The sequence below is a fragment of the Monodelphis domestica genome, chromosome 2, assembly GCF_027887165.1.
Source record: "Monodelphis domestica isolate mMonDom1 chromosome 2, mMonDom1.pri, whole genome shotgun sequence".
NCBI lineage: Eukaryota > Metazoa > Chordata > Mammalia > Didelphimorphia > Didelphidae > Monodelphis > Monodelphis domestica.
In genome coordinates, this window is record NC_077228.1 from 442,046,367 (window position 1) to 442,072,983 (window position 26,617).

At 36.5% G+C, this 26,617-nt stretch overlaps 1 protein-coding gene across 2 annotated transcripts in view; it reads left to right on the forward strand.

Moving 5' to 3' along the window:
* The first annotated feature begins 5,943 nt into the window (after window positions 1-5,943).
* WTAP (WT1 associated protein) overlaps window positions 5,944-26,617 on the forward strand; it is a 33,137-nt gene continuing 12,463 nt past the window's right edge. Inside the window, exons 1-5 of one of the 2 annotated variants that reach the window (XM_007484850.3) lie at window positions 5,944-6,080; window positions 17,819-17,856; window positions 19,817-19,872; window positions 23,169-23,227; window positions 24,812-24,939. In XM_007484850.3, the coding sequence (XP_007484912.1) occupies window positions 17,827-17,856; window positions 19,817-19,872; window positions 23,169-23,227; window positions 24,812-24,939 (273 nt within the window). In that variant the 5' untranslated portion in view covers window positions 5,944-6,080; window positions 17,819-17,826. Of the gene's footprint in view, window positions 6,081-6,372; window positions 6,504-17,818; window positions 17,857-19,816; window positions 19,873-23,168; window positions 23,228-24,811; window positions 24,940-26,617 lie in introns of those variants that run through there. The other variant, XM_056819009.1, reaches the window with a different exon arrangement.

Here is a 26,617-nt window from a genome sequence, read left to right on the forward strand (position 1 = left end):
TTTGTTACTAGAAAGGGATCTTGTTCATATGTGGGGATATTTCGTGTAAATTCATTTATTTCTTGGGGAGTAAATGGTATCCTATGTCTTAAAGTCACCACATCCCCATTCTGTCCTATTTCAGGTATTTCTCTTAGAGGAAACAGGCCTCTAGTTGAATTTTGTACCTGTGGGTCAGTTTGACAAGGACAGGTTTCTCTAGGAGGACGAGATCTCCTTTGCGTTGGAATTTGGTTTTCTGTAGGAGAGGGAACATGAGAAACTGGGATTGCAGGGGAAGGGCTTTGGGGATTAAATTCAGTCAAGATTTGCACTATAGGAGAGAAGCAGTCTGTTAACTGAGCTATAGGTAAGGTTTTTTTCATCTCTATTTCAGGGAAGGAAATTTCCTCATTCAAAGGTTCAGAAACAGGTCTGTTTCTGGTAGAGTGGATATTTGCCAATTGATCCTGTGAGAAACATTTTAGATCTTCTAATTGGGCTTGCATTTTATCCTCAATTTTTTTTATTTTAGCATCTCTAAATACAGTATTGGGGAGTACAAAAATGACAGTACATATTAATATAAAAAATTGGAGGTATCCTGCATTCCTCAATGCCCCTAATTCTTCAGCTGCCATATAAATGTCAAAGAATGTAGTACTAATTTTTATATATATATATATATATATATATATATATATATATATATATATATAGTAATTATTTCTCTAACAGTCTTCACAAAACACGTGGGGAGCAGGGCAAAGCAAAAAACTTTCCACAGGGTTTTTTTTTTAATCTAGGAAGTTGTTCCTTAAGAGAAAGGATATTTAGAAACAGCTCTCCCAGCCAGGACTTTAGGGTCCTGTTGCTGAGATTTAAAATAGCCGTTTTCTATCTAACTATCAGAGTCACACAGCTGGGAAGTATCTGAGGTCCGATTTGAACCTAGGACCTTCTGTCTCTAGGCCTGGCTCTCAATCCACTGAGCCACCCAGCTGCCCCTTAAGATTAAAGAGAAGAAAAAGAAAAACTGCTGATTCCAATTTAACTTAAGGAGAAAAGAGAAGAGAGAAGAAGTTTTTTATACTCACTTGTTCTAGCAGCTGTGTCTTTAAGCCAAGTTAGCTGTTAAAAGGGACTAAGTCGTGAGAAGGTAGAGTAAAAAGGCAAGAAAATTCAGTTTATTGAGAGAATTCTTTAGACTCCCGTGTGGTCGCCACAATGTGATATGGAAATCACATTAAAAGACTGATATATATTAATTTAAGGTCGCCAAGGAATTCAGCTATGTAATTCCTACCTGAAAACTCAAGTCAGCAGTCAACCTTTTATGGAGTTTTTTTTTTTAATTACTAACAGGAGGAAGAAAGGTATTAGAGAGAGAGAGAGAGAGAGAGAGAGAGAGAGAGAGAGAGAGAGAGAGAGAGAGAGAGAGAAAGGGGAGAGAAGGGAATAGGGCTTAAATACCCACTCTGCTTAGGCTGGGCCAAAGGCCCAAGGCCTTGGATAGCCAAGGCAAAGAAAAGAGATCAGTCCCTATCACTCACGTGGCCAAAATGGAGAAACAGTCTGAGGGCCTCCACTCCAAGCACCAGGCTCCAACCCCCACACTCCCTCTCCACACAGGAAGTCCCCAGAACTCCTCAGCTGTCCTCTACCTCACTTCCTGTCTCTCACCTGTGCCAATGGTGGCTCTAGCTTAACCCAGGACCGCCCAGAGGTCTGTCCCCTTTGCACATGTCTGTTGAAGGTCATATTCTCAAATAATTAAATCTTGAGCTTTGCTGCAGCCCTTCCTAAATCCTGTTACCCTGAGTAGGGTGGAGATTGTAGTTTCCAAGACCTGATTCTGTCATTCCAAGTATCTCTATTGTTATTGATCAGGAAATAGCCAAATCCCATCCTCTAAAGAATGGTTTGAACAGGGTTGAGTAGTTTTGAAATTCACAGATCCTACTTACCCTGGTTCAATGCTTCAATTTAATTATTGCTCCGTCTAGCTGCCTCTGTCAAGTATTTTACAGAGGGGATTCTTGGTCATGTAGAGGCTAGACTAGATGCCTCTAAGATCACTTCTATAAACATTAATGCCTTTTCCCATTCTGTTCTCAGAATATCCACTAGACTTTTTTCTTGTTTGTATTTTAGTCACGTACCTTTCCTTCTTCTCTATGGGCATAGCTTCCCAGAAGAAGAAGGCAACTGTACTCTGTACTCTGCCCATCAGACCTTATTTGCAGTATTATGTTCATATTTGGCACCCTAGTTAAAGAAGAAACCAGAGATCATTCAAAAGATAATCATAACAGTGAAGGCCCTTGAGTCCTTATATAAGAGGATCCTTTGGAGGTATTTGGCCTGCCTATAGTTAAGCTTGTAGTTAAGATTCAGAAACTACAAGAGATTTGTCTTCAAGTATTTCAGGAACTGTCATGTGGAGGAAATTAGATTTGCTCTGTTTGGCCTTGTTAGCCCACAATTCTCCATTTTGTTCACAAAAATGGCATGATAGAATCTGTCAAAACCTTTTATTAAAATCTATATAAACATATCTACTGGTTCCCCTGATGTAAAAACTTAATAACCTTAATTTTATAAAAGAATGGTGGTAGCAAGGTGACTCAGTGGGTATAGAGGCCAGGCCTAGAGATGTAGGGTCCTGGGTTCAAATCTAACTTCAGATACTTCCTACCTGTGCAACTCACAAAATCCCAATTGCTTAGCCCTTACCACTCTTCTGCCATGGAACTGATACTTACTTGGTATTCATTCTAAGGCAGACAGTAAGGGTTTAAAAAAAGAAAGAAATCAGAACCAACAGAAATGAATGAACATTACAAAGAGGTCAAGTTAAGCTCAATGTCATGAAAAAAAAAATGTTCTAACCATAGACCTGTCTAAGAGTAGAATGAGCTGCCACAATTGGTAAGTTACACTCCTTGGAGGTTTTCAAGCAGAGGCTGGACAATTATTTATTGGATATGTTAGAGAGGATTTTTTGGCATATGAGTTGGACTAGATAGCTATTTAGGTCCCTTCCATCTTTCAAATTCTGGAATCTTTCTCACTGAAGCATGCTTCTTGGGAAATTTCCCTTCTCTCAATAGAAAGCTAGATTCCCAAACTCTTGGTTTTCTTTTAGGCAAAACTCTGAGGCTGGTACTGCCCAAGAAATTCCTCTTCTAATAGATTGCTGCTACAGAGGCAACCTTCAAGGACTCCCATCACTTAGCCAAGTGATTGCCTTCACCATGGCTGCCATATACTTGAAAGGCTTTTGCCCCTTCAAGGCTCAGGTGAACAATTGAATACTACCAAGGAACTGTTCTCTTGGTCCACAATAGCAAGTACATGTACACTTCTGCTATATGTCTCTCCAGCAACTCTTAAGACAGCATGGTGAAATGGAAAGAACACTAAACTTGAGAATCACAGGACCTAGTTTGAATCTTGACCACCATCTATGTGACGTTGGCAAGTAGCTAAACTCTGGACTCAATTTCCTCACTTTTGGTTCTAGAGTTTGATCCTATGAGACTATGATATTCTACCAAAACTCCAGCCACTACTCAATCTCTCGGGCACATCTTTTAAACTTATGTCTCTGGGCTTGAGGTGAGAATAGCTGGTCCCTAGTATCCATGATATCTATTCTCAGGCCATGTGGGCATGAGTTTATACATTTCATACCTAATGCCTCTTCTCCAAGGTACCCTCTAATCTTGAGCATTCTTAATTCTGCTATATTCTTAGAACCTCTCCAGAGGAATTAAAAAAGAATACTGTGATCAAGTCCTCAATGAAAAGTCCTTTCAAAAGGAGTCCAAGTACATATAGAAACAGATTGTGTCAATAAAACCACCCTTTAAAGAGATGCTAAGGAGTGTCTGGTCTGTTACCCTCTGTAGGAAGATATGATTAAAGTTTGAAGAACTAATCTTCCTATAATCTCAACCAGGATGATGAGAACTTGAGATCAAACCCTTTCAAAAAGAAACAAAGTATGTTTTAAGAAATAAACATTTTAGAGTGTCTTTTTAAAACACTTTAAAGTGCTTAAGTGGATTTCCAGTTCAGAGTAGAATCCTATGAGAGCATCTAATAAGAAAAAGAGAGCATATATTCAATGCTTGCTGGGCACTGACCTAGGCTTTGGATATTTTGTTGTTCAGTCCTGACTCGTTAATCTTATTTAGGGGTTTTCTTGGCGAAGATACTGGAGTAGTTTGCCATTTCCTTCTCCAGATCATTTTCCAAATGAGGACTGCAGACAACAAAGTTAAGTGACTTGCCAGTGTCACAGAACTAATTAATGTCTGAGACTGGATTTGAACTCGAGTCTATCCTGACTCTAGTCCTGGTGCTCTATCTACACTACCACCAACCTACCGTTGGGGATACAAATACAATAAATCAACCCTGCCTAAAAGGGATTAACATTCTAATGAGATGACAATAAACATATCTTGAATAAAAATTTGAGATAGTTTGATAGAGCACTAGCAGTTGGAGGGATTTGGAAGTGCTTTATGTTCTTGAGCTGCCATCTGGAAGAAAGAATTCAGTAAGGTGGAGCTGAAAAGGATAATTCATTCCATTCATGGAAGAGTGGCCAATTTAGTTTGGTTACAGAACACAAAGGGAGCTGGAAAGATAGGTGGAAGCCAGGTGGCAAAGGGCTATATAATATTAAAGGTACTTTTCACAGCTTTAAAACTACAGATTCTCAGAAGTCGAGATTTTTGAAAGATAGCAACCTATAAAGTTTCTCAGGATTCTTAGAAAAACTTCATTTTTGCATTAACTAGAGTTGGAGAAAACCGACTAAGAGAGCTAAGGGATGTTTTTCATTATCTCAACTTTTCAGCAACCTGTTAATTTTATCCTTCCTTTGTTATCAATTTTATAACTTTCCCCGTCTCCTTCCACAAACGGTATCTCACATTTAATTTTATCCTAAAGAATAATGTCACAGTACCAGTTTCTCTAAAATCAGTCCACTCCCAGGAATGATTTGGTAAGTACTTAAGACAATTAACTCCAATGTGGAGTTTGAATTGAAAGCCCTTTTTAGACTGTATTCTTTGGGGAGAAGCGGGGTTCGCCGCATGTAATTTGGCTCGCTTCCCCAAAATTAACTTTATTTAAGTGAATTTGGATCGACAGACTACAATGAAACCGAAAAACCGGTAGTTTCTGGGGAGCGTTGCTGGGAGACAAATCACCCTTGTCTTAAGAGCTTATTTCCCGGGTAGCAGGAGTTAGCTCGATCCCCGGATCTACAATCCGGACGAGAACAATGGCTCGTCTGCTTTCTCCCAGGAGTCCGAGTATCCAGAATCCCAGACAGGAGGACGCGGCAGTTAGGAGTGCAGTTCCAGCCTCTCGACGCTGTCACGTAAGAGTGACATCAGTCTAGAAGTTCCCCAAAACATCACAAGCGGCGGAAGGACTGTCTGGACGAGCGAGGAAGTAAGTTTTCCATTAACTAGAACATAAGAATACGAGCTGACCAAGAGAGCGGAAGGACCAAAGGCACCAGAAGAGCTTTCGAAAAGACAGCCAATCCCCGAGCTTCGCAGGATTCCTCCGCCGGCGGGCGCCCTCCAGCAGCAGCAGCAGTAGCAGTAGCAGCAGCAGGTGGCGACCCCGGGAACGTTCCTTCTCCCAGTCCGCCCGCCCGACGCAGAAGGCGAAACCCACCCCGCCCCCTCGCTGCTTCTCCCAGGATGCTCCGCGGCTGAACTCCAACCTTCTCCCCTCCCTCGCTCTCCGCCCGCCTCCCTCCGTGACCCCCTCCCTCCACGTCTGCCGCCCCCCCACCCGTCACTGGGCTGGCTGGGCGGCTACTCTAGGCTCCAGAGCCCGGGCTCCGGGACGGGGGGGGAGGGCAGGAGCGAGAGACACCAAAAGAAGGTGAAGCCGAAGCCTCCGCCGCAACCCAAAGTAGCCCCTGTTGAAGGCTGCTGCCGCCGCTAGCCGTCTCCTCCCCCAGGCCGGGAGCGGCGAGGCGAGGGTGGGTGTCCCGCCCGCGTGTAGCCGCCGCGGACTCTAGCTGAGCGCAAAGGCTACTTGTGGGTGGCCTCGTCCCTCGGGTGAGTGATAGCGTACGGAACAAGGGAGAGAGGCGAGGCAAATTGAGGAGGGAGTGGGCGGGCTCAGCCGCCGCGTTTTGACCTGGGGCGGGGTTGCCGCCGCTGGGGGGCGGAGCTGCCGGACGGGAGGAGCGGGAAGACGAGGAAGGGAAGGGGGTGGGGGGGTGACGGAGCCTCATTTCCTCCTCCAGCGCCATTTTGTAGCAGCAAGACCCGCAAATAAAGGGAAGAGCCCGTCTCTGCGGCGGGAGGAGGAGGAGGAGCCGCCGTCGCTGGGGCCGGGGCACCCAGGCGGCTTAGGGTGGTGGGGTCGCCCGGCACCCGCCGCTCCGTCCGTCTGCCTGTCGGTCCGTGAGAGGGTCGGCGCCCCAATCGGTCTATGTGACAAGCCGGCGGCAGCAGCGGCGGCCTCGGCGTGGAGTGGTAAGTGCGGGACCCGGGGCCGCCGCCGGTACAGACCTTGCCTGCCTCGGGCCGAAGTGACCTCGTCCCTCCCGATGCCCCCCCTCGCCCCACCCCAGCCTCGCCCTGTCCATCAGGCCGCTCCCCCCGGCATTGGGGCCAGAGCCGGGAGGGCTTTGAGGAGCCCGGGCCTGCGACTCCGTTAACTGCTTCACCTCCTTTGATGCGGCGACGCGGACGCTGCTGCCCCGAGGCCATTTTACCCTCCCCACCTTCCTTGCCGCTCGGTACCTGTGGTGGGAAGCGGAGGAACGGACCGCTCGCCGGCCCGTGGGCGCGGGAGCCGAGTCGCTGCTGCTGCTGTAGCTGCGTGGAGCTCCCGCTGCCCCACTCGCAAGTGCTTGGAAATCTCTTCCCTGCCTCTATCTTATCCCCCTCCCGCCTTCTTCGGCCAAATTCTGGGCTGGCTGGGGTTAAACTTCTACTACCAAAAAAAAAAAAAGTTAACGCTTAGGTTGGTTTGTTTTTCCCAGGAAGACCAAATTCGACCTAAACCCCCCCAAAAAAATTAGCTTGGGGGGTACACTATGGACACCTCCTTTCCCAGGAGTGTTTACTGACAGCTGTATTGAGCTTTAATCTCTGGGAAGAGAAAACAAAGTAGCTTTAAAGAAGTATTCATTTGTTTACATCTTGAAACTTCAGGATCCCATGCCTCTTTCCTCTCCGCTCTCATCTTCAGATGAGGTTCGTTTTGTATAAATAGTTTGAGGGAAAGAGAAAGGTATTAAAGTATCTTGAGTTTTTTGACACTTTTTAATTTGACACTTGATTTTATAAATATAAACTTCTGGGAAATGTTAGTTATAAGGAATTAGGTATGACTTTCCTCCTCAGTTAACAAATATTTTAAATAGTGCATTGTGGTTGAGTTGTTGTAGTCCTGTTTATTATATCTTAAACTAATTAAAAGTGGTATTTAAATTAACTGATTACTATAGAGGACAAATGAAAATCAGAGGACTCCCACCTCTCTTTCCTCGTCTTCCATTTCCAACTCCTTAATTTTTTCCTTAGTTATGAATTAAGCATTTGCTAAGTGATTAAGTTTTAATTGGCAACATATGAACAGATTCTAGGAAAAATATTCTTTTGGTTGTTTTCTGCAGTTATTTGCATTTCAGTAGCTGATGTAGAAGACAGTTTTTGGATTTGGTTTTGAAATACCTGAGTTTGAACCAAACCTCAGCAACTTGTCCTTGAACAAGTCATTTAATTTTTCTGGGCCTTAGTTTCTTTTTTTGTAAAATGAATGTCATTTAGTTTTTTAATGTCTCTTTTAGCTTGGCAAAGTATAGCTTATGAAAATAGTTTGCTGTGGTCCCATAAGACACCTGTTCCATTTCCTTTCACTTTTTTCAACTAAAATTTACCAAATATAATATGCAGTGTTTTGACTGTTAGAGGAGAGATGGAAGAAACTGGTTTCGTGTAATTTTTGCAGAGTGCTTTTATAAAACTTTAATTTTATACCTAACCCAGTCATCCCTAGGCAAAGCAGATAACTACTCCTGTTTTCCACTTTGAGGAAACTGAGGCTTACAAGATGGTTTGACTACTGGTTTTTACTCAGGGTTACACAATTGCTATATTAGTGGACCCGGAGCTGTAATTTGTGTTTTCCTACTCCCAAAGTTCAGTGTTTTTTTCCACCATTCCAAAATACCTCCAATGTAGAGTCTAGTCCACAGGTGAAGATACTGAGGTTTTTTAGAGATGTGAAAGATTAGTTAAACTTGGTTTGGAAAACTGAGGCCAAGATAAAGAAAAACTAATTAGTGATAGTGCAAGTCAGAACTCAGATCTGGTGTTACTGTAAAGATTAAAGTTTAGGAATTTGTGAGGGCATATTACTTCAGAGTAATTGTATATTTACAGATTATTTTCATCAGACCATGCTTTATTAGTACAAAAGAGTTAACTGAATAAATATTAATCACCCCAATTCGCTGGTGGAGAAATTGGGGGAGTCCTGCAACAAGTATTTTTTAAGCATTCAACCACACGCCTGGCACAGTGCTGAGTGCTTTACAAATGTTATCCAATCCTTTTAACAAGCCTGTAGGTAGACACTATTATTATCCCCATTTTACGGGTGAGGAAACTGAGGTAGACAGATTGAGCAACTTGCTTAGGGACAAACAGCTAGTGTTTAAGACCAGTTTCAAACTAACCCAACTCTTAATGCTGCAGCTACTATGCCACCTGGAAAAGTGATGGAGGCTTGTTATTGTAAATTCAATGTCACGTGGTCGTAGGTCTTGAATTGAAATCCATAAAAATTGTCACTTTTCTCCAATACCTGAACTATGCCTACACCTGATATCTTTAAATGCAACCATTTATTTATTCACTTGTGTCTGGAAAATTGTAGTGGTCTTCTAATTAAAAGATCATCCTGGCTCAGCCTCCCATCATTTTTCCAGTAGATATTGCTAGTAACCTCTTCATAAGACTACCCAGAACCAGATGCTTTTCCTTCCAGTCTTTCACATAGCTACTAAAATAGTCTTCCTTCCTAAAGCAAAGACTTGAGCATGTCACTACCTTGCATAAGCATTTCTTTTGCTTCTAAGATAAATTGCATCCTTCACAGCTTAGCATTTAAAACCCTTTGCAGTCTGTCTCTAGCTTACCTTTCCAGGCTTCACATTACTCTCTTTCATGGGCTCTTTGTTCAAGCCAAACTGGCCTTCAATGTTTCCTGAATTTCCATTCCCTGTCTGTGGGCCTTTGTAAGAACTGTCCCATGTTCCTGGAATGCATTCCCTCCTTCTCTGAGAACCCTTAACTTCCTTCCTTGCTCAACTCAAATGCTATTTCCTATTAAAAAAAAAAACCTTTCCTGATAACCCCTTGTTTTTATTCTCTCCTTCTGAATTATATTGTATTTATTTGCCTGTATCCCTTCAGCAAAATATAAGCTCCCTAATGGCAAGCGTTAGGGTTATATAACATTTTTTGAAATTTGCAAAAAGCTTTATGTACATTATTAAAGCAGCCCTATAAAGTAAATATTACAATGGCTTCCCATTTTACACATAAAGAAATGAAGGAATGAATTAAATGATTTTAAAGATTGCAGTTAATAACTATCAGAAGTAGATTTTGAACCTAGGTCTTAGTATCAAGTCTAGTATTTCTATATACAACATTGTACTTAGTACTTTTTGGGGAAAGGGCCTGGTTTTACTTTTGTCTTTGTATTCTGTATTGCCTTTTACATGGAACAGTATTTAATGTTGTTGAATGATTGTATGGTATAGAATCACAGTAGTGTTATTTGACCAATGTTATTGAGGGTTTCTTAGCACCAATCTTAGTATTTTTTTTTTACTTTATAAGTTGACTGAGAAAAGGTCCAGGGGTTCATAGATTTAGCACTGGAAGGATCCTTTGAGGTAATGTATTCCCAACTCCATCATTTTACAGGAAGCTGAGGCCCAGACGGATTAAGTGATTTACTTAGGCAAGGTAGTAAGTCATAGAATGAGAATTTAGGTCTTCTGACTCTAAATGCAGTGTATAGTGTTCTTTCCATTCCATCTCTCCACTCGATCATGTTGTCTATGACTTTTGGTTTACCAAACTAGATTTTTGTGGTTCTTGTTTAGAAAAACCCACAGTAGTGTTTTAAAGCAATAACATTTCAAGTTAACTGCTTTCTATGTCTCAGTCACTATGCTAAGGGCTTTATCTCATTTGAACCTCATAACAACCTTATTTCCATTATTATCCCCATTTTACAGTTGAGAAAACTGAGACAGAAGTTAGGTGAATTACCTAGCGTCACCCAGCTAGGAAGTATGGGGCTAGATTTGAACTTGTAGACCCACCTCAGGCCCAGGATTGTCTCCACTGTACTACAAAGCTATTTGTAACTGAAACTGCTTTTAAAATTAGCTGGATATTTAATTTCCTTTCCAAGCACTCTATATAAAAGCCTTAAGAAAATAAGTATTGTTTTAAAATTTTTCTCTGAAATCCAATCTGAGTTTGATATGGATCTTAAAAGAATAACTTTTAATTAAAGCTAAATTTGTTTATCACTTTTTGTGTTGGTTGAAGTAAGTTTTCAGTGTGAACTAGCACTGTTAACTATCTAATTTTGAACCCAAAGGAAGAATATAAGTTATTCTCATCTTAAAGATATGCTTATGATAGCAGGTGCATATTTTATATTTTTGTACACTTTAACTTTGTTCTCTAGGGGGGGTCTTACACTTGACTCTTAGTATTCTGGTATAAAATACTTGTTTTTGTTATTAAAAGTAATAATTAGATTCTCCAGAATTGAAAAAGAATTTAAAAGATATTTTCCCTTAAGTTTGCTCATAAGTTTTATATTAAAATATCCATAGTACATTTTTGAATGTTTTATTTCAAAAGATAGAAATTGCAGTAGATTATATTCTATGATTCTTGATAGGATCAGCTTCAGTCATGCAGCATTTTTAATGCATTTATTTGTGTCTGTCTTCTTTCTTGCTCAGACTGAACTGAGTTGAACAGCTACTTGTCAGGCATGTTATAGTGAGAATTGCTTTTATAAGTTGGAGGGGAGGGGCAGCTGTTTGGCTCAGTGGATTGAGAGCCAGGCCTAGAAAGGGGAGGTCCTAGGTTCAAATCTGACCTCAGATACTTCCTAGCTGTGTGTCCCTGGGCTAGTCACTTAACCCCCATTGCCTAGCCCTTCTGCCTTAGAACAGTACACAGTGATTCTAAGAAGGAAGGTAAAATAAGTTGTGCTTAATGAGAACCACTGAAGCAACTCTTAAAAATCTGAGATTCTGTATAATCAATCAAGCATTTATTAAGTACCTACTACATGTAAGAAACTGTGCTCTAGGTGATAGGAGTACTGACCTGGCTTTCAGGGAATCCACACATTGTCAGATGAGACAGAAAAGTATATATAAGATAAATTAGGGAAGAGGAAGGGGCATTAGGAGTTGGAGGTGGAGAAGAGTCAGGGAAAACTTCATGTAGAGGTGGTATTTTAGTTGTCTTTAAGAGCTATAAGGAATTTTAAGGGGAGATGGATGAAGAGAAAACATTTTACGCATGGGAGAAAACTAGCAGAATGGCCCAGAGGGAGTGTTGCAGTTGAGAAACAGAAAGGCCAGTTGAACTATAATGTGAGAAGAAATCATTGTATGGCAGCTGGAAAGTTTGGCCCTAACTTGTAAACTGTTTTAAATGACATAGAGAAGAGCTTATATTTGATCCTAGAGGCAATAGGAAGCCACTGGAATTTATAAAAGTAGGAGAGTGATGGTCAAACCTGTACTTTAGCAAATTATGTATGGAGGATATATTCTAGAGTAGGAGTGACTTGAGGCTGGTCTCTATAACTGTCCAAGTGAGATATGAAGAGTAAGATTGTGACTATGTGAATAGAGAAGGGGACAGTTCTAAGAGATGCTATGACAGTAGGATTGACAGTTTAATCACCAAATAGCTCTGTGAAGTAAAAAAACAGTGAAAGTCTGAGTCTAGGACAGTGTTAGTTGTGAACTTTTGAAACTAAAAAAACAGTGGCGGTGCATTTGACAGAGTTATGAAAATTCATAATAGAAATTATTTCGGGGAAAAAGACAATGAATTCTATCAAAAGACATATTTGAGCTGCCTTACTGGGCAATTAAAAATGTCTTCTAGACAGTGGTGCTACAGGACTATAGGACTAGGCATATGGATCCAGGAAGTTCTCTGCCTAGAGGTAATTACTAAACCCATGGGAATTTATGAAAAGTCAATGAGCGTATACCTACACTGAAGGTAGGAGTGGACAGGGGAGATATATAGATGGATGAGCCAGGAAAAGAAATTGAGAAACTGAAAAATACAGGAACCATGGACCCTATAAGCCAGGGTAAGTTTTGGAATATAGGGCATTTGATTCCATACTTCTGAATCCTAAACTCATTGTATCTAACTCTAAGCTTTCGGTTTCTAGATGATCCTTTCTCCAAACCAAGGTATCAGGAACCATTTTTCTTATTACCCCAAACCAGCCCTTAATTATCCACTAAGTAGAAACATGGCTATGATAAATCAATGATAATTCAAAAACATCACTTTTGACTCGTAGATAAACCTATCCTAAGGTATTATCAAAAGACTAACCACAGGGAAAAAAATTTTTCTTTTTTATCCAGTGGCTCTTTATCATCTGCCAGTTTTATATATACTTTTTATGCATGCTCTGCTTCTTTAGTGCAGTACCTGGTTCATAGTAGGTATTTAATAAACATTTGTTATTTCATTGATTCTGTCTCATAAAGTTACTCTATCATTTGTCTTCCCCAAACTTCTCAAAAAGGTAATCTATGCCTAATATCTGTACATCCTTACCACCTACTATATCTTTAGTCCCTTATAGTTAGGCTTGCCCACTATACTAAAGCTGCTCTCTAAGGTTACTAGTTATTTCTTAATCATTATATCAGGGCTCTCCCCTCTCCCATCCTCTTTGGTACCTTTTGATATACTGACCACTCTTTCTTCCTATTCTAGTTCTTTGACCAAGGTATGATACATTCTTCTTTTGATACTTGTTTAGTTGCTATTTCTTCCTTCTTGACTCTTTGAGTGTTCTTTAAGAATCTTCTTGATCTTTTCTCATTCTGTTCTCTTTACTTTGAGAATCTCATTCATTCCCATAGCTTCTACTGTGACTTCTAATGAGATAATTCCCAATCCTATTATCTCTAGACTTAGAACTCAAGCTACCTATAGAGCATCTCCACCCGAATTCCCTGCTAGTACCTCATACTCGACAAATCCAAAACTGAGTTCATCACATTTCCCCAAAAACTTGTTCATCCTTCAGACATCTATTTCTGTCAATAATACTACCATTCAAAGAGTATCCCACAATCAAATCTTGGTATTATCTCTAGTTTTTTTTATTCTGCTTTCCAATCAATTAGGCACTCCTTTTGATTCTACCTGGCCAGTATCTCTAGCATCTGTTTGTCCCTTTCCCCATGCAACATACAAGCCTATTTTATAAGCATCTATAACTGAGGTGTCAAATAGCTCTTGACGACTCCCAACATCAATATTCTACTGTAGCCTGAACCAGACTAAAATGTAATTAAGAAATAATTAACAAAATAAAGAAAAACACAATAAAACATAATGTTAATGTGACTTTTTTAAACAAAATCAATCAGTAATCATTTATTAAGCATCTACTGTATGCCAGGCATTGTGCTAGGCAATCCATATACAAAAATAAGCAAGAGAGTCCCTGCCTTCAAGGAGTTTACAATCTAATAAATAGCCTTTCTAGTGATTCTACAGGTATGCATACATTTTGACACAATTGATTTCATAAAGGTATTTTTCTCTCTCCCCATTCCATTCCTTATACTGCCAGAATAATCTTTTTAACACATAGATTTATTCGTGTAACTCTAGTGTTCAAAATTCTTGAATGTCCACATAGTTACTCAGTATAACAATGTGGTGCTATGGTACCTTCACCTTTTTCATTAGTCTCTGTTTGTCACTTTATACTTCAGCCAAATTACCTTTTCTTCTAGTACATATAAACCTCTGAATTCTGTCTTTGTTCAAGCTCTTTCCTGTGATTGGAATGCCCTCTCTAGCTGTTTTGTTCCTATCTATTCTTAAAAGTTAAACTCAAGTATATAACATTTTGTTTTATAATTGCCTGCATTTAGCTATAATATGTAATATTATTTGTAATCTATGAAATAATCTTCCTCTGTCATCTGTTACTACTCTTGAGTGCCATACATGCCAAGGCAGCCAAAATGAAGGCCCTATCCTGCTGCTTTTCTATTTCTATGTCTTTGCCTAGTCGGTCATTATTTATGTATTATACTCCACTACAGTAGTGTCAAACTCAAATAGGAATAGATCCCTTCTGCCTGCATGTTGATGTATAAAACCACAAATTAATATTTATGTTATATGGTGTTTTCAGTTATGTTGTTAAACATTTCTGAGTTCCCTTTACCCTGTTTTGGAAAAGTATAACATCTGCTTCACTAGACTTGTAAGCTTCATGAGGACAAAAGCTATTTCTTATTTAAATTTTTTATTACCCATAGCACCTAGCAATAGAATAACCTAGATCAGAAAAGTAATGGAAGAACATTGGAATAGTTACCTTTACCTTATGAGTCAATATCTTATATCTATGTCTAAAAAGGATCATATTGTGCTAAACCCTTTAATTTTACAAAGACTAAGGAAGACAGGGATTATGGGGCTTTCTCAAAAGTACAAATTAAGTGTTTGAGGGAGGATATAAATCCAGGTCTTCCTGACTCAGAAGTCCAGTCTATCCTCCACATCATGTGGTATACCTATAAGCAAAATCTTATTTTGACCCATTATGTTTTAAGTTATGGGCAACTAAAAGAAAGTTTTGTTTTCAAATGCCTAAAGTATTTGTACTTCCTCCTACGAAAAAAGGAAGTCATTTTGAAACATAAAAACTACTTCCTTTTGGTTTATTATAGTTAATGAAAGAAGCTAAATTTTCAGAATTTACTTGACCAAAATTAAATTCAACAGCATTTATTGTTGTTGTTCAGTCATTTCAGTTGTGTCTGACTCTTCATGACTCCATTTGGTGTTTTCCTGGCAAAACTACTAGGGTGATTTGCCATTTCCTTCTCCAGCTCATTTTACAGATGAGGAACTAAGTGAGACAAGATTAAGTGACTTGCCCAGGAGCACAAAGCTAATCAGTGTCTAAGGCTAGATATGAACTCTAGAATATAAATCTTCCCAACCTCAGTTCGAGCACTCTATCCACTTTGCCACCTGGCCACCCCAAGCATTTATTAGGTGCTCAGTTATGCATGAGAAACTATGGTAGGTGCTGGACCAAGATAAAAAAAAAACTACATAGCCTCTTTAAGATATTCATTGGTATACCTTGTGTTTAGAAGGTATACATTGTGTACAGAATAAATATATATAAAGCAAAGTGCTTTGGGGCAAAGATCAATTGTGAAGTTGTAATGATAATGGTTTCTATTGTTGAAGGTATTAATTTTAAAATTTCCATTTTAGTCCTTTTTTCAGTTTTATTTCTTAGCCTCTTGATGAGCACTCAGCATGTTGACAGGTCAACTTATATTGGAATTTTACCTTTCTTTTCTTTTCTCTTTTTATATTTATATATAATTTATTTTTTCCATCTTTGAATCAATACTGTGTATTGTTTACAAGGCTAGTCATAAGAACTAGGCAATGAGGATTAGGTGACTTGCCTGGAGTCACACAGCAAGGAAGTGTCTGAAGCTAGATTTGAACCTAGGACCTCTCATCTCCAGCCTTGCTTTCAGTCCACTGAGCCGATCTAACTGCCCCCAGTTTGACCTGTACTTATGACTATAATTTGTATATTATTTTCTGTGCACCAAATCATATTTGCTTTTCTCTCAACTTAAGTAGGTTTTATTGGCTTCTAGATAATAAAAATCCTTTGGCTTTCAGAATTTTAGTAGCCCAGGAACAATTCAAAAGAATTGATGAGCATACCAATATATAGCTATTATAGAAATACAGTCTTTTGAGTACTACTTATAAAGAAACTCGGCTTAATCAAGTAGCAAATAATCTACTTGAGTATACCCAAGTATATACCAAGTATACCCAGAAATTTCATCATATGGCATATTTATAATTATTTTATTACTATATTAATATAATTTATGCTTGATGATTATTTTGTTTGCCAATAATCCTGTTGGAAGTTATAAAATCTAAACCTCAGTGAGTAAACATGTTGATAAAATCTTCATATAGTTTTTAACGACAATTTTAAATTAATTTATGACTAAAGTAGCATTGGGATTATATTTATATCAGTACTGTGATATGTGATGGTAATAGGGAAGAAAGCCTTATAGCAAAAAGAGAGTTGAAAATTTATAACAAAAGAGTGTTGAAGATAGATTTTCTTTTGAAATAACCAGAACAGTTCTTTAGTAAATAAGGAAAAAAATTCTTTTTTGAAGTCTTAATTAACTACCCCCAAGTTCTTAAAAGTCAAATGTCTAGTGATCAAAAATTGGTGACAAGAAAAAGTAAAATTAGAAAAACAAGGGTTAGTAAAAATTGAACTCTAAAGAAAAGTGTCCAAAATTATGTAATTGGATAAGTATTTAGTCATTATTTCTTTTGTTCCAATCTAGCATTAATTGTAGGTGTTAATAAATACCTGAATAATCATGTTAGGATTTAGGAATAACCTCCAAGTTGTATAAATGGACTTCATAATTGCAAAACAAAATAGGTTGCATTTTTTAAAAGTAACTACTCTATGAGATACTTTTTGGTATAACAATACTTTTTTGTGACTTTAATGAAAGTTAGTCTTGGCTTATTGATGGACCTATGAATTCATTCTCCTATATTTCCCCATTGATGACTTCTTTTTAAAAATTAAAGTTGTATCTTGTGTAACTCTAGGTAGTTGATGGAAATTTAAAAAAAAAAATTCTTTTTACCAGTGGCTTATAATGCAAAATTGATTATATTGTTTGTAAAGCAGTTTGGGAACGTAGAACCCATTACATAGTTCTAGTATTTTATTGGGTTTGTGTTACCATGCTTGGAAGTAACTGAAGACAAAAAAGATCATGTTTATCAGTTCATGAATTTCCTTAGAACTGCTATAAAAGTATTTTTATAAATTAATATCTTCTTTAGCACATAATAGTTGAATTGATTTAATTTAATTGGGATGTAGATAGAGATACTAGTCTGTAGAATTTATTAAAAGTTCCTAAATATGTGTGTTATAGAAGAAATTTATAGACATTTACATGGGGAAATCTTATGTTGCTATCAACCAAAAAATGCATAATGTATACAGGAAAGGGGTGTTTGGGTTTTTACTAAGCCATTATCTCTATTCTGCTAGCAAGAAACTCAGATAATTACTCTCACCTGTTTCCTACCTCCTACACTGTGGCTTTCAGCAAACCTAATGGAACTATTCCTAGGAGGCTTGTAGGAATATACTGGGAAATCATCTTTTTCCCTTAGCTAAAAGACTATATTAGTGTTGAGAATGGATAGATTAATAAACAATGTTGGGAAAGGAGGTGCCAACATGAGTGAAAGTTTGAATGATAAAGCAATTAGTCTTTGTCAGAGGTAATTTGAAGTGTAATGAATAGAATAATGATTTTTGGAGTTTGAAAATAATGAAAAAATGACCAAATTTTAGTTCTAACAATTAAAACAGAGTGTTTTCTTTTCTCCTTTTTTTTCCCTAGAAAGCAAAATGACGAACGAAGAACCTCTTCCCAAAAAGGTAAGTTTGAAAAAATTTTAGGCCACAGCAGTGCTTATTTGTTCTGTGACCCCTTAGAGCAAGAATTTCTTAACTTTTTTTGTGTGTGTTGTGGAACCCTTTGGCTGTCTGGTAAAACCTATCTCTCTTCTCAGAATAAGGTTTCTAATTGCACAAAAAATATGTAGGATTACAAAGGATACTACATTGAAATACAGTTGTTAATTTTTTTTTTTAAGTCACAGGCTCTCACTTTAATAACCCCTATTAAGGAGAAAGGGAGAAGGAATACATGGTTCATGTCTTTATCTCTAGAGATCAATAAAACCCACATGTATATTATGCTTTAAGGATTACAAATTTTAAGGAGAATTTCAACTCCATAAAATACATATTCAGTAAAATTAACAGAAAATATTATCTTAAATACTGACATGATTAGGAAATTAAATTCTCATAAGTTACTTCTGCCCTTGAGTGGGGAAGTTTTCTGTTTTTCTTATTTAATCCCAGTTGCAATGAAATACAACTTCTTCCTATGCCTTTGTTTCTCCCCCCCCCCCTTCCCCCCCACCTCCCTTAAAGGTTCAATTTTCCAGTCCCTTTAACTTTGTAGAATATTTCTTCCTTTAAACCTCTCTAAGCTTAGACAACTATTTTAGATGACATAGTTACTCAGTCTTAGCTACAGTAGCATTGCAAAATAAGTTTTGAGGTACGGTCTTCCCGTATTCAAGGATCTTAAAGTTGAAGTGAAGAAATAAAGTATACAGGAAATAGCTAATTAATAGCACAAAATATTTCATGTTCCAAATTAAATAGTATAAACAATATTTCTTCCATATTTTAAGTTTTTTGAGCCATAAAGTATCTCTGGATTTGAATATATGCATGGTATAAATCTGTGTTATTTTTATATCTAAGCATTTCCTAGTGTAATCTTTTTTGTTCCTCCTCACCCCCTTACGTTTATGTTAGATTTGAAATGCTTGTATTTAAGAGAAAATTGAAGAAAGTCAGTTCTCTTTTTTTTTATTATTATTATTATTTTTTAAACCCTTACCTTCCATCTTGAAGTCAATACTGTGTATTGGCTCCAAGGCAGACAAGTGGTAAGGGCTAGGCAATGGGGGTCAAGTGACTTGCCCAGGGTCACACAGCTAGGAAGTGTCTGAGGCCAGATTTGAACCTAGGACCTCCGTCTCTAGGCCTGGTTCTCAGTCCACTGAGCTGAGCTTCCCCTGAAAGTCAGTTCTCTTGAGGCAAATTATTGTATTTACACCCAAGGAAGAGTGTTTCAGAAACCTACAATCCTTAAGGGATATCTCAGAATACTTTATCCTATAATTTTGTTGCTGCAAACTTCAATGACCTAGGATATTACAGATTTCAGGAAACACCAAACTTTTCAACTTTTAAAAACCTCTTCAACAAAATAGATTAACTGTGAACAAAGAAATCATTCATAATTAATTCAACTAATATATGTTTCACATCTCAAGTGCAGAATTCCTACGGACTTCAAAGACATATTTGATTTGTCTTTGACAGATAGGGATCAAATCTTACCCTTCTGCAGGAGTCTTTACTGATTCTTCCAACTGCTAAGACCTTCCCTTCTGAGGTTACTTTATATGTACTCTGTATATATTTTGTATATACCTAGTTATTTACATATCACTGCTAATAGAATATAAGATCCTTGAGAGGAGAGGCTATTTTGCTATTCTTTGTATCCCTAATGCCTGGCATATTGTAAGGTCTTGCTAAATTCTTGTTGATTGCCTGAATGAAAGAGATTTAGACCTCAGTAATAAAGAATCTGATGGATAAGTGGGTAGTTTGCCTATTTTGCAAGATTGGCTAGTCTCATCTTCCATGTTATCAATAATAAATGCCTAAATATAGCTAACAGTGTTTTTTAGATTTTTAAAAAATGCTCATCCAGTTAACTTTTTTTTTACCTATATTTTGTTTAAAGGTTCGACTCAGTGAAACAGATTTCAAAGTTATGGCAAGAGATGAATTAATCCTAAGGTAAAGTAATTGATACCAGCTAACTGAGCATGCACAGATTTTCTATAGAGTAATATCTTCCCCTAAATTTTCTTCAGTGTTTTTGTTCTGTACTGTGACTACAACCAGGACTAGTGATAATATTGCTTGATATTTTTTATACAGCTTTATAATTCACAAAATGCTTTCCTCATGACAACCCTTGTGAATAAGGTATTGTATTGAGTATTCTATAATGAATAGCCTATTTTATATAACTGAGGGTATTGAAACTCATTTGCCTAAGGTCATATAGTACTTGTGCCACAAAAACTGGGCTTCATTTTTAAACAATAAATAGTACAAACCTATGAATCTATTCATGCCGATCAACAACTCATCTGTAACTTAAAGTCTTAGAAAGTTGCTCCAAGACACAAAAAGGTATGGAAAAATGCCTACCTAGTGTGTGACAGAGGCAGAACTTGAGACTAGATTTTCCCTACTCTGTCAACTATTTTATTTTGTTTTACTTTAAATGGATAGATATCCTCAATATTAAAAATTAATTTTTAAGAAATCTTCACTTTTCAACTTAATGAAACTACTATGGGTACCCCAAGGCTATTTCAGTGCCCTCTAAAATATTATGTCCTTAGAAAATGCACAGTTTTTCCATTTACTTTCTCCATGTCCCTCTTATTTCTTCCAAAGGGGAAAATAAAACCAAACCCTTCAATAAATGATGATAGGGTAGACTACCTGTATACTATGTTGTTATTTAGGGCTTTTCTCTTATTTTTTTGTTCTTAAAAATGGCTGTCTTGAAAGACATTTGGAACAAATAATTTATGCATTATTCATGAATGAAAAGTTAGTCAAGTGGAAACCTAGGTTTTATATATGTCTTTGCTATTAATTGTCATATAAGTTTGGGCAAGTCATTTAGTTTCTTTTTATGTCAGTTTCCTCATTTTAAAAATGGTCTGCTTGGACTAGATGATGTTCCGGGTGTCATGCAGTGCTAAAATTTTAAACACCACAACTGGGCCAATAATTGGGTGATGGTTTGTTTTAATTCAAAGTTTAGAACTATGTTGAAATTGTCATATGCCTTTTGTCTCAAAGAAATCAATTGATTTCTTTCTAGATTTAATTTTTCATTATCTTTGACAGACTTTCATGGTGACATATTAGTAAAAAGAATATTTTTCTCAATAACCTTGGAGGAAAGTAATTTAACCTCCCTCTTATCTGAAGAGATTACAAAGAATCTCTTAATTGTGAAGAACTAAGCAGATTAAACAGACTGAATATTAAAAGTAGGAGAGACAGTTTGTAAACTGGAAGAGTACCTAGAAATATTCCCATTTTTATCTCTAAATATCTCCTACTTTAGTTCCTATCATATGCTATGACAATTTGTCTTATTTTCCATATTTATCTTCTTGACTGTAATTTATAATTAGTAGTATCCTAGAATACCACCCTTCAGTAGTCTAATGGTCTTTATGTAAGGAAACACCCTTCGCTATAACTTTTTAGGTATATCATTGCTTTTTCTTGTCTTCTCTTGAGTTTGCCCTAGGACACATGGGGAATTAAAATTTTAATTCACAAGAAAGCACTCCTTATGGTTTAATAATGCTTATACCATTTCTACTCCATAAAGGCACTTTTTTTTTTAAGTCGTGTTTTAAGATCTTTTTTAGTTGAAATTTGAACCCAGTTGATGTGTACTTATTCTTGTTGAAATCTCATATTGTTCCCACAAAACAGCTGTTTGTGTCCTTGACTAGGTGGTGGCCTTTCCATTTTCCTAAATGTCTACATTAGTTTCATGAAAGTTCTTTGTAAAGACAGATTGTTTATAGTTTAAGACTATGCATTATAAACACAATGTTAATGCTTAAAGCTGTGGTCAGCTCAGCTGTTGCACCCTAATGTCTGTAAAAGATTTATTAATATATTTTGAGAAAGAGAAGGGTGATGAAATGTATGTGTATGTGGAATCTCTGCATGAGATAAATGTTATTTTTCTTCCACCTGTGTTTGGAGAAGCCATTGAACTTTTCTAGAGATCAGTATATGTAAAATCAGAAAAATTGGACAGAACAACTTCTAAAGGCTTTTCTAGCTCTAAAATTCTCATTCTTAACTTTAATTTCTCATTATTAACATCTTAACACATTTTTAAAAAATTTTTTTAAATGTTAGGGAGGTAAGAAGAAAATAATTTTTCCCAAAATTGGTATGAATGTGTCTATGATAAAAATTCTCTCTTTAAATAACTTTGGAAACTGCAGTTTTCTGAATAGTCTGCTAACAAAAGCAGCAGTTGATTAATTAGCACCAAGGAGCTGAGGATGGTAGAGTTTTCACTAACCATAACCAACAAAAAGATCTCTGCTACCCATCTGCTGTAGCTATCAACAGTATAGCAACATCAAGACAATGGTAATATTTATATAGAGCTATCCTACAGTCAGTAAATAATTATCAACTTTTATACTTATTGAATTATGGTATTCATATACGTGAATAGTATTTTATGTTCAAATAAGTTACTAAAAGTTCTAGAATAATGCCAAAAATGAGTCAAGAATTAGAATCATTCACTCAGTTTTTAGCCTGTTGAACCACAGAATAGGAATTTGGGGAGTTAAGTGGTAATCTAGTCTTTATTTATAGAAACTGAGACCTAGAAAGGTGAATTGGTGAGCTGTACAATGTCACACAAATAAAACCATCAGTTTTGGAATCAAAACCCCAAGTCCCTCTGGTTCCAAATCCAATATTCATTCCAGTGTGCCATTCTATTTTCATGTGCTCACTCACACTCTTTGAGTTTGAGTCAATCCAAGAATTTATTAATAGTACTTATAGTGCACATTGCCTGAGCACTTTTTTGGAAAGTGAGATACACATTTTCCTCTATTTTGTTTTGATAGGCTTATTTTGTTACTGATGGGGTTATAATTTATTGATAAATTTATACCCTACATGAATTCTTTCTAAATCTTTAGTTCTTATCAAAGGTCCTGTAAAAGGATTTAAGTCCCCTTGGACAATTTAACTTCTCTGAACTTCAATTTCCTCATCTGTCAAGTCTAGTAAGTATTTAATAGTTGAATCAGTAAATGTTTAAGGGCCTACTGAGTGCTTAGAATTGAATTTAATCTTTAAAATGAGGTTGTCTTTGTACTATTATGTATCCCACAGGATTGTTTTGAGGAAAGTATTTTATAAACCTTCAAGTGCTATATATAAATACAAGCTGCTATTATAAAAGCATCTTTAACCTGTTTAATAAACTGAAGAATTTGTTGTTGTAATAGGTGGAAACAATATGAAGCATACGTACAAGCTTTGGAGGGCAAGTACACAGACTTAAACTGTAAGTAACCCAAGTTTCAACCTCTTTAAGAATAGATTGCTATAACTTGAAAAATAAAATTTTGCAAATGGCAGTACAGATTTCAGTGTGAGTATGCAAAGGCAACATATGCTATTACACAATGGCTTTAATTGTATCACATTAAGCAAGTTTCAGTACTTCACATGATCTGTGATTTCATTAGTATGGGTACTCCCTCCACTGACAGATCTTCCTCCCTTTATATGTTTTCATAAGTTTCTATAGCCCAAAACATTCATTCTCTACTGGCTAACAATTCTTGTAGTCTTCATTCTGTCCAAATATATTTAGACTGGTCTTCACAGTGACACCATAAAAGAATTCTATTTCTAAGCCCAAACTTGAACCCATTTCAACTTAATGAGATCTTTTTGTCATTGGCATAGCCTTCAAAAACTATGGGTCACTTCTATACCATTATAGATATCAGAATTTAATGTCAGTATAGAATAATTGTTCTTAAACAAGGGTTCATAGACCTCTAAGGAATTCTTGAACAGATTTCAAGGAATCACCAAACTTATGAGAAAAACATTACATCTTTATTTTCCTTAACTTCTAACTGAAATTTATCCTTTCCTTCAATTATTTGAAAATCTTATTCGAAGAAGAGATCCTTTAGTTTCATCAGGTTCCAGATAAATGCATAGTACACCCAAAAAGTTGAAAATGAATACTAAAATTGGATAACCCAAAAACTTTTATTGCTTTGAAATTTTAAATGGTCACCTTAAAAAAGTCATAGTAACAGTCTTTACAGTTTAGAATAGAAAACAACCTTTGTCCCCAGCTGAGGAAATTATATGTTGGCAACATTTATAAGTTGTAACATTCTAGTATATAATATAAAATATTCATGTGTATGTGTGTGTATAAAATTTTATTTTATCTAGACTTTTTTAAACTTCAAAGAACTTTTTAAACCTTAATTTAAAAAAATCTTATTACAGTTATAATGATGTGCTAAAATTTGTAGAAATGATAAATTTATAGATTTTTTGATACTTCTTAGGAAGAGGCCACTGATAGTATGAAAATAGCATTAGAATTGAGGTCAGAAAGGTTTTTTTGTTTTTGTTTTTTTAATCTATATGACTTGACTCCCCTATCTACTTTGACCTTTGGTTCCTCATATCTGAAATGAGGCTAACACTTAATAACTACCAATTTCTTGTTCTTGTTAAAAGATTGCTTTTTAAACAATAATTCAATATATAAATATAAGCAATTATGTATGGTGAAAGTTCTTCCAAAAGTTTTTTAGAGGGAGGATAAGGAGCCCTGGATTAGATTATTGAACTTTATTCTTTTAAACTCATTACTAGAAAGCTCTTTTTTTGTTTGTTTACTTTATAAAAATGATATAGCTTTCTGAAGTAGACTGATTTAGAGCCCATGTCTTAAAAGTGGTATTAGCATCCTGAACTTTGATTTGAGATTTTTTTAACCCTTGCATTCAATGGATTTGAAGCAAATGGTTCTATTTACTATTGCAAATGATGTTTCAAGCAATCTCAATATGATTTTCTTTTTCCCCCCCTCCATTTTTATCAAAAACATTAGCTAATGATGTAACTGGCTTGAGAGAGTCTGAAGAAAAACTAAAGCAGCAGCAACAGGAGTCTGCAAGAAGAGAGAATATACTTGTGATGAGACTGGCAACCAAGGAACAAGAGATGCAAGAGTGTACTGTAAGTATTTAAAGTTTCATATGTCTTTCAAAAATGGTTTACAAAATTATTTTTTATGTATTATTTACACTGTGTTCTTAATACAACATATTAACATTGAGCATATTTCAGCATTGGCATATATAAAATTTGACCTGAAAAATGTTAGACTAAATTTAGACTTTGCCAATCTAAGAATAACCTTTTGACACTTTGTGGTTGTTTTTTGTTTTTGTTGTTGTTGTTGTTGTTGTTGTTGTTTTGGTTTGGGGGGTGGGGGTGGTTTGGTTTGATTTATTTGAGAGTTGTTGGTTTAATTTTTTTTTCTTTTCTTTTTTTAAGCTGGAGTCTCTGAAATTCCTACCTAACCTTTAAAGAATTAATACTCTTATGTCCTTTATATAAACAATTTTATCTCAAGGAGTTAATTAATTCAGTTTCCTCTCCTTTTATTCTCTGAGTCAATCATATCACTGATTCACCATCTGTATCTTTGTGATCTTTTTAATCTTAAAAAAATTTCTTTTTGCCATTTCATTTTCTCGCCTTATCTGAATTTAAACCACCTAAATAAATTTTTTTTTTCAGGTTTCACTTAGCCTTCCAACAATTACATGTAGTATTTAGGTTTAACTTTTTTTTATTCTAGACTAAGGAAAAATATGTATCATTCTGTATTCTGCATTTTGTTTTTTTTTACTGACTTGTCAGTGGAGACATGTAACCAGAAGTCATTGTGTCTCAAAATAACATGGAGTGACTGGAGCCACTTCTTATGAATTCAAGTGAGATTTACCTCAGCCATAAAAGACCTTTATTATACCTCCATTGACTTAATCTTTTTGTTCTCTCTTCTCTTTATGGAGTAAGCTATCTGTATCTCCACTATAACTTTTAAATCCCACCATTTCGGTATCTACTTGTTAACAGTATTGATTCTAGTGCCTCCTTTCTCATTCTCTATAAAATTTTTTGCCTTTGATTGTGATAATCATTGCTTTTATATATTTCTATACTTCCTACGTCCTGGCTAATTGGATAATTTGCTGTATTCCAGTCCCGTCCTATCCTCTTCTACTGTCCTGAAATCTTCACCAGCCCTACATTAGACTGTTATTCCCCCATCCCTACTGGACTTCTCTGACCCCAGATTACACCTATAGATCACTCCTTTCCTTTAAGGTACAATTTGAATATGTGATCTGTTCTATAAAAATACTTCCACCCCCTCAAGAGATCTTCAAATATAGTGTTCCATCTTGTTTTTCTTCTCTGTGTGCTTTAGCTTATTTATGCTATTCTTGATCCCTAACCCACATACCCCTTTTTCAATAGAATGTTAGCTTCTTTAAGAACAGGTTTTTCTTTTCTTTCTTACATACAGAGGATACTTAATAAATGTTCATTTAATTGAAATTTTAGGCTGCTTTTTAGAGCAGTGAGTTCCTTAACCTTGAAACTCTTTAGTAGAGGCTACATCATCACTCTAGTATTCTGTAGGTAGAATTTGTGCTTTGACTAAATTACATTAGATGACTTCTAAGATTGTCACATTTATTCTTTAGAGTTTAGTCTTGACCTCTGGAACTCATCCTTCTACCCATACCTATGAGCTGTTAACAGCCTTATTGAATCATTTTAAACAAAGCCTAGGGATAATGTTTTACTCCTTTGGAGTATTCCTATTCACTTTGAGCTA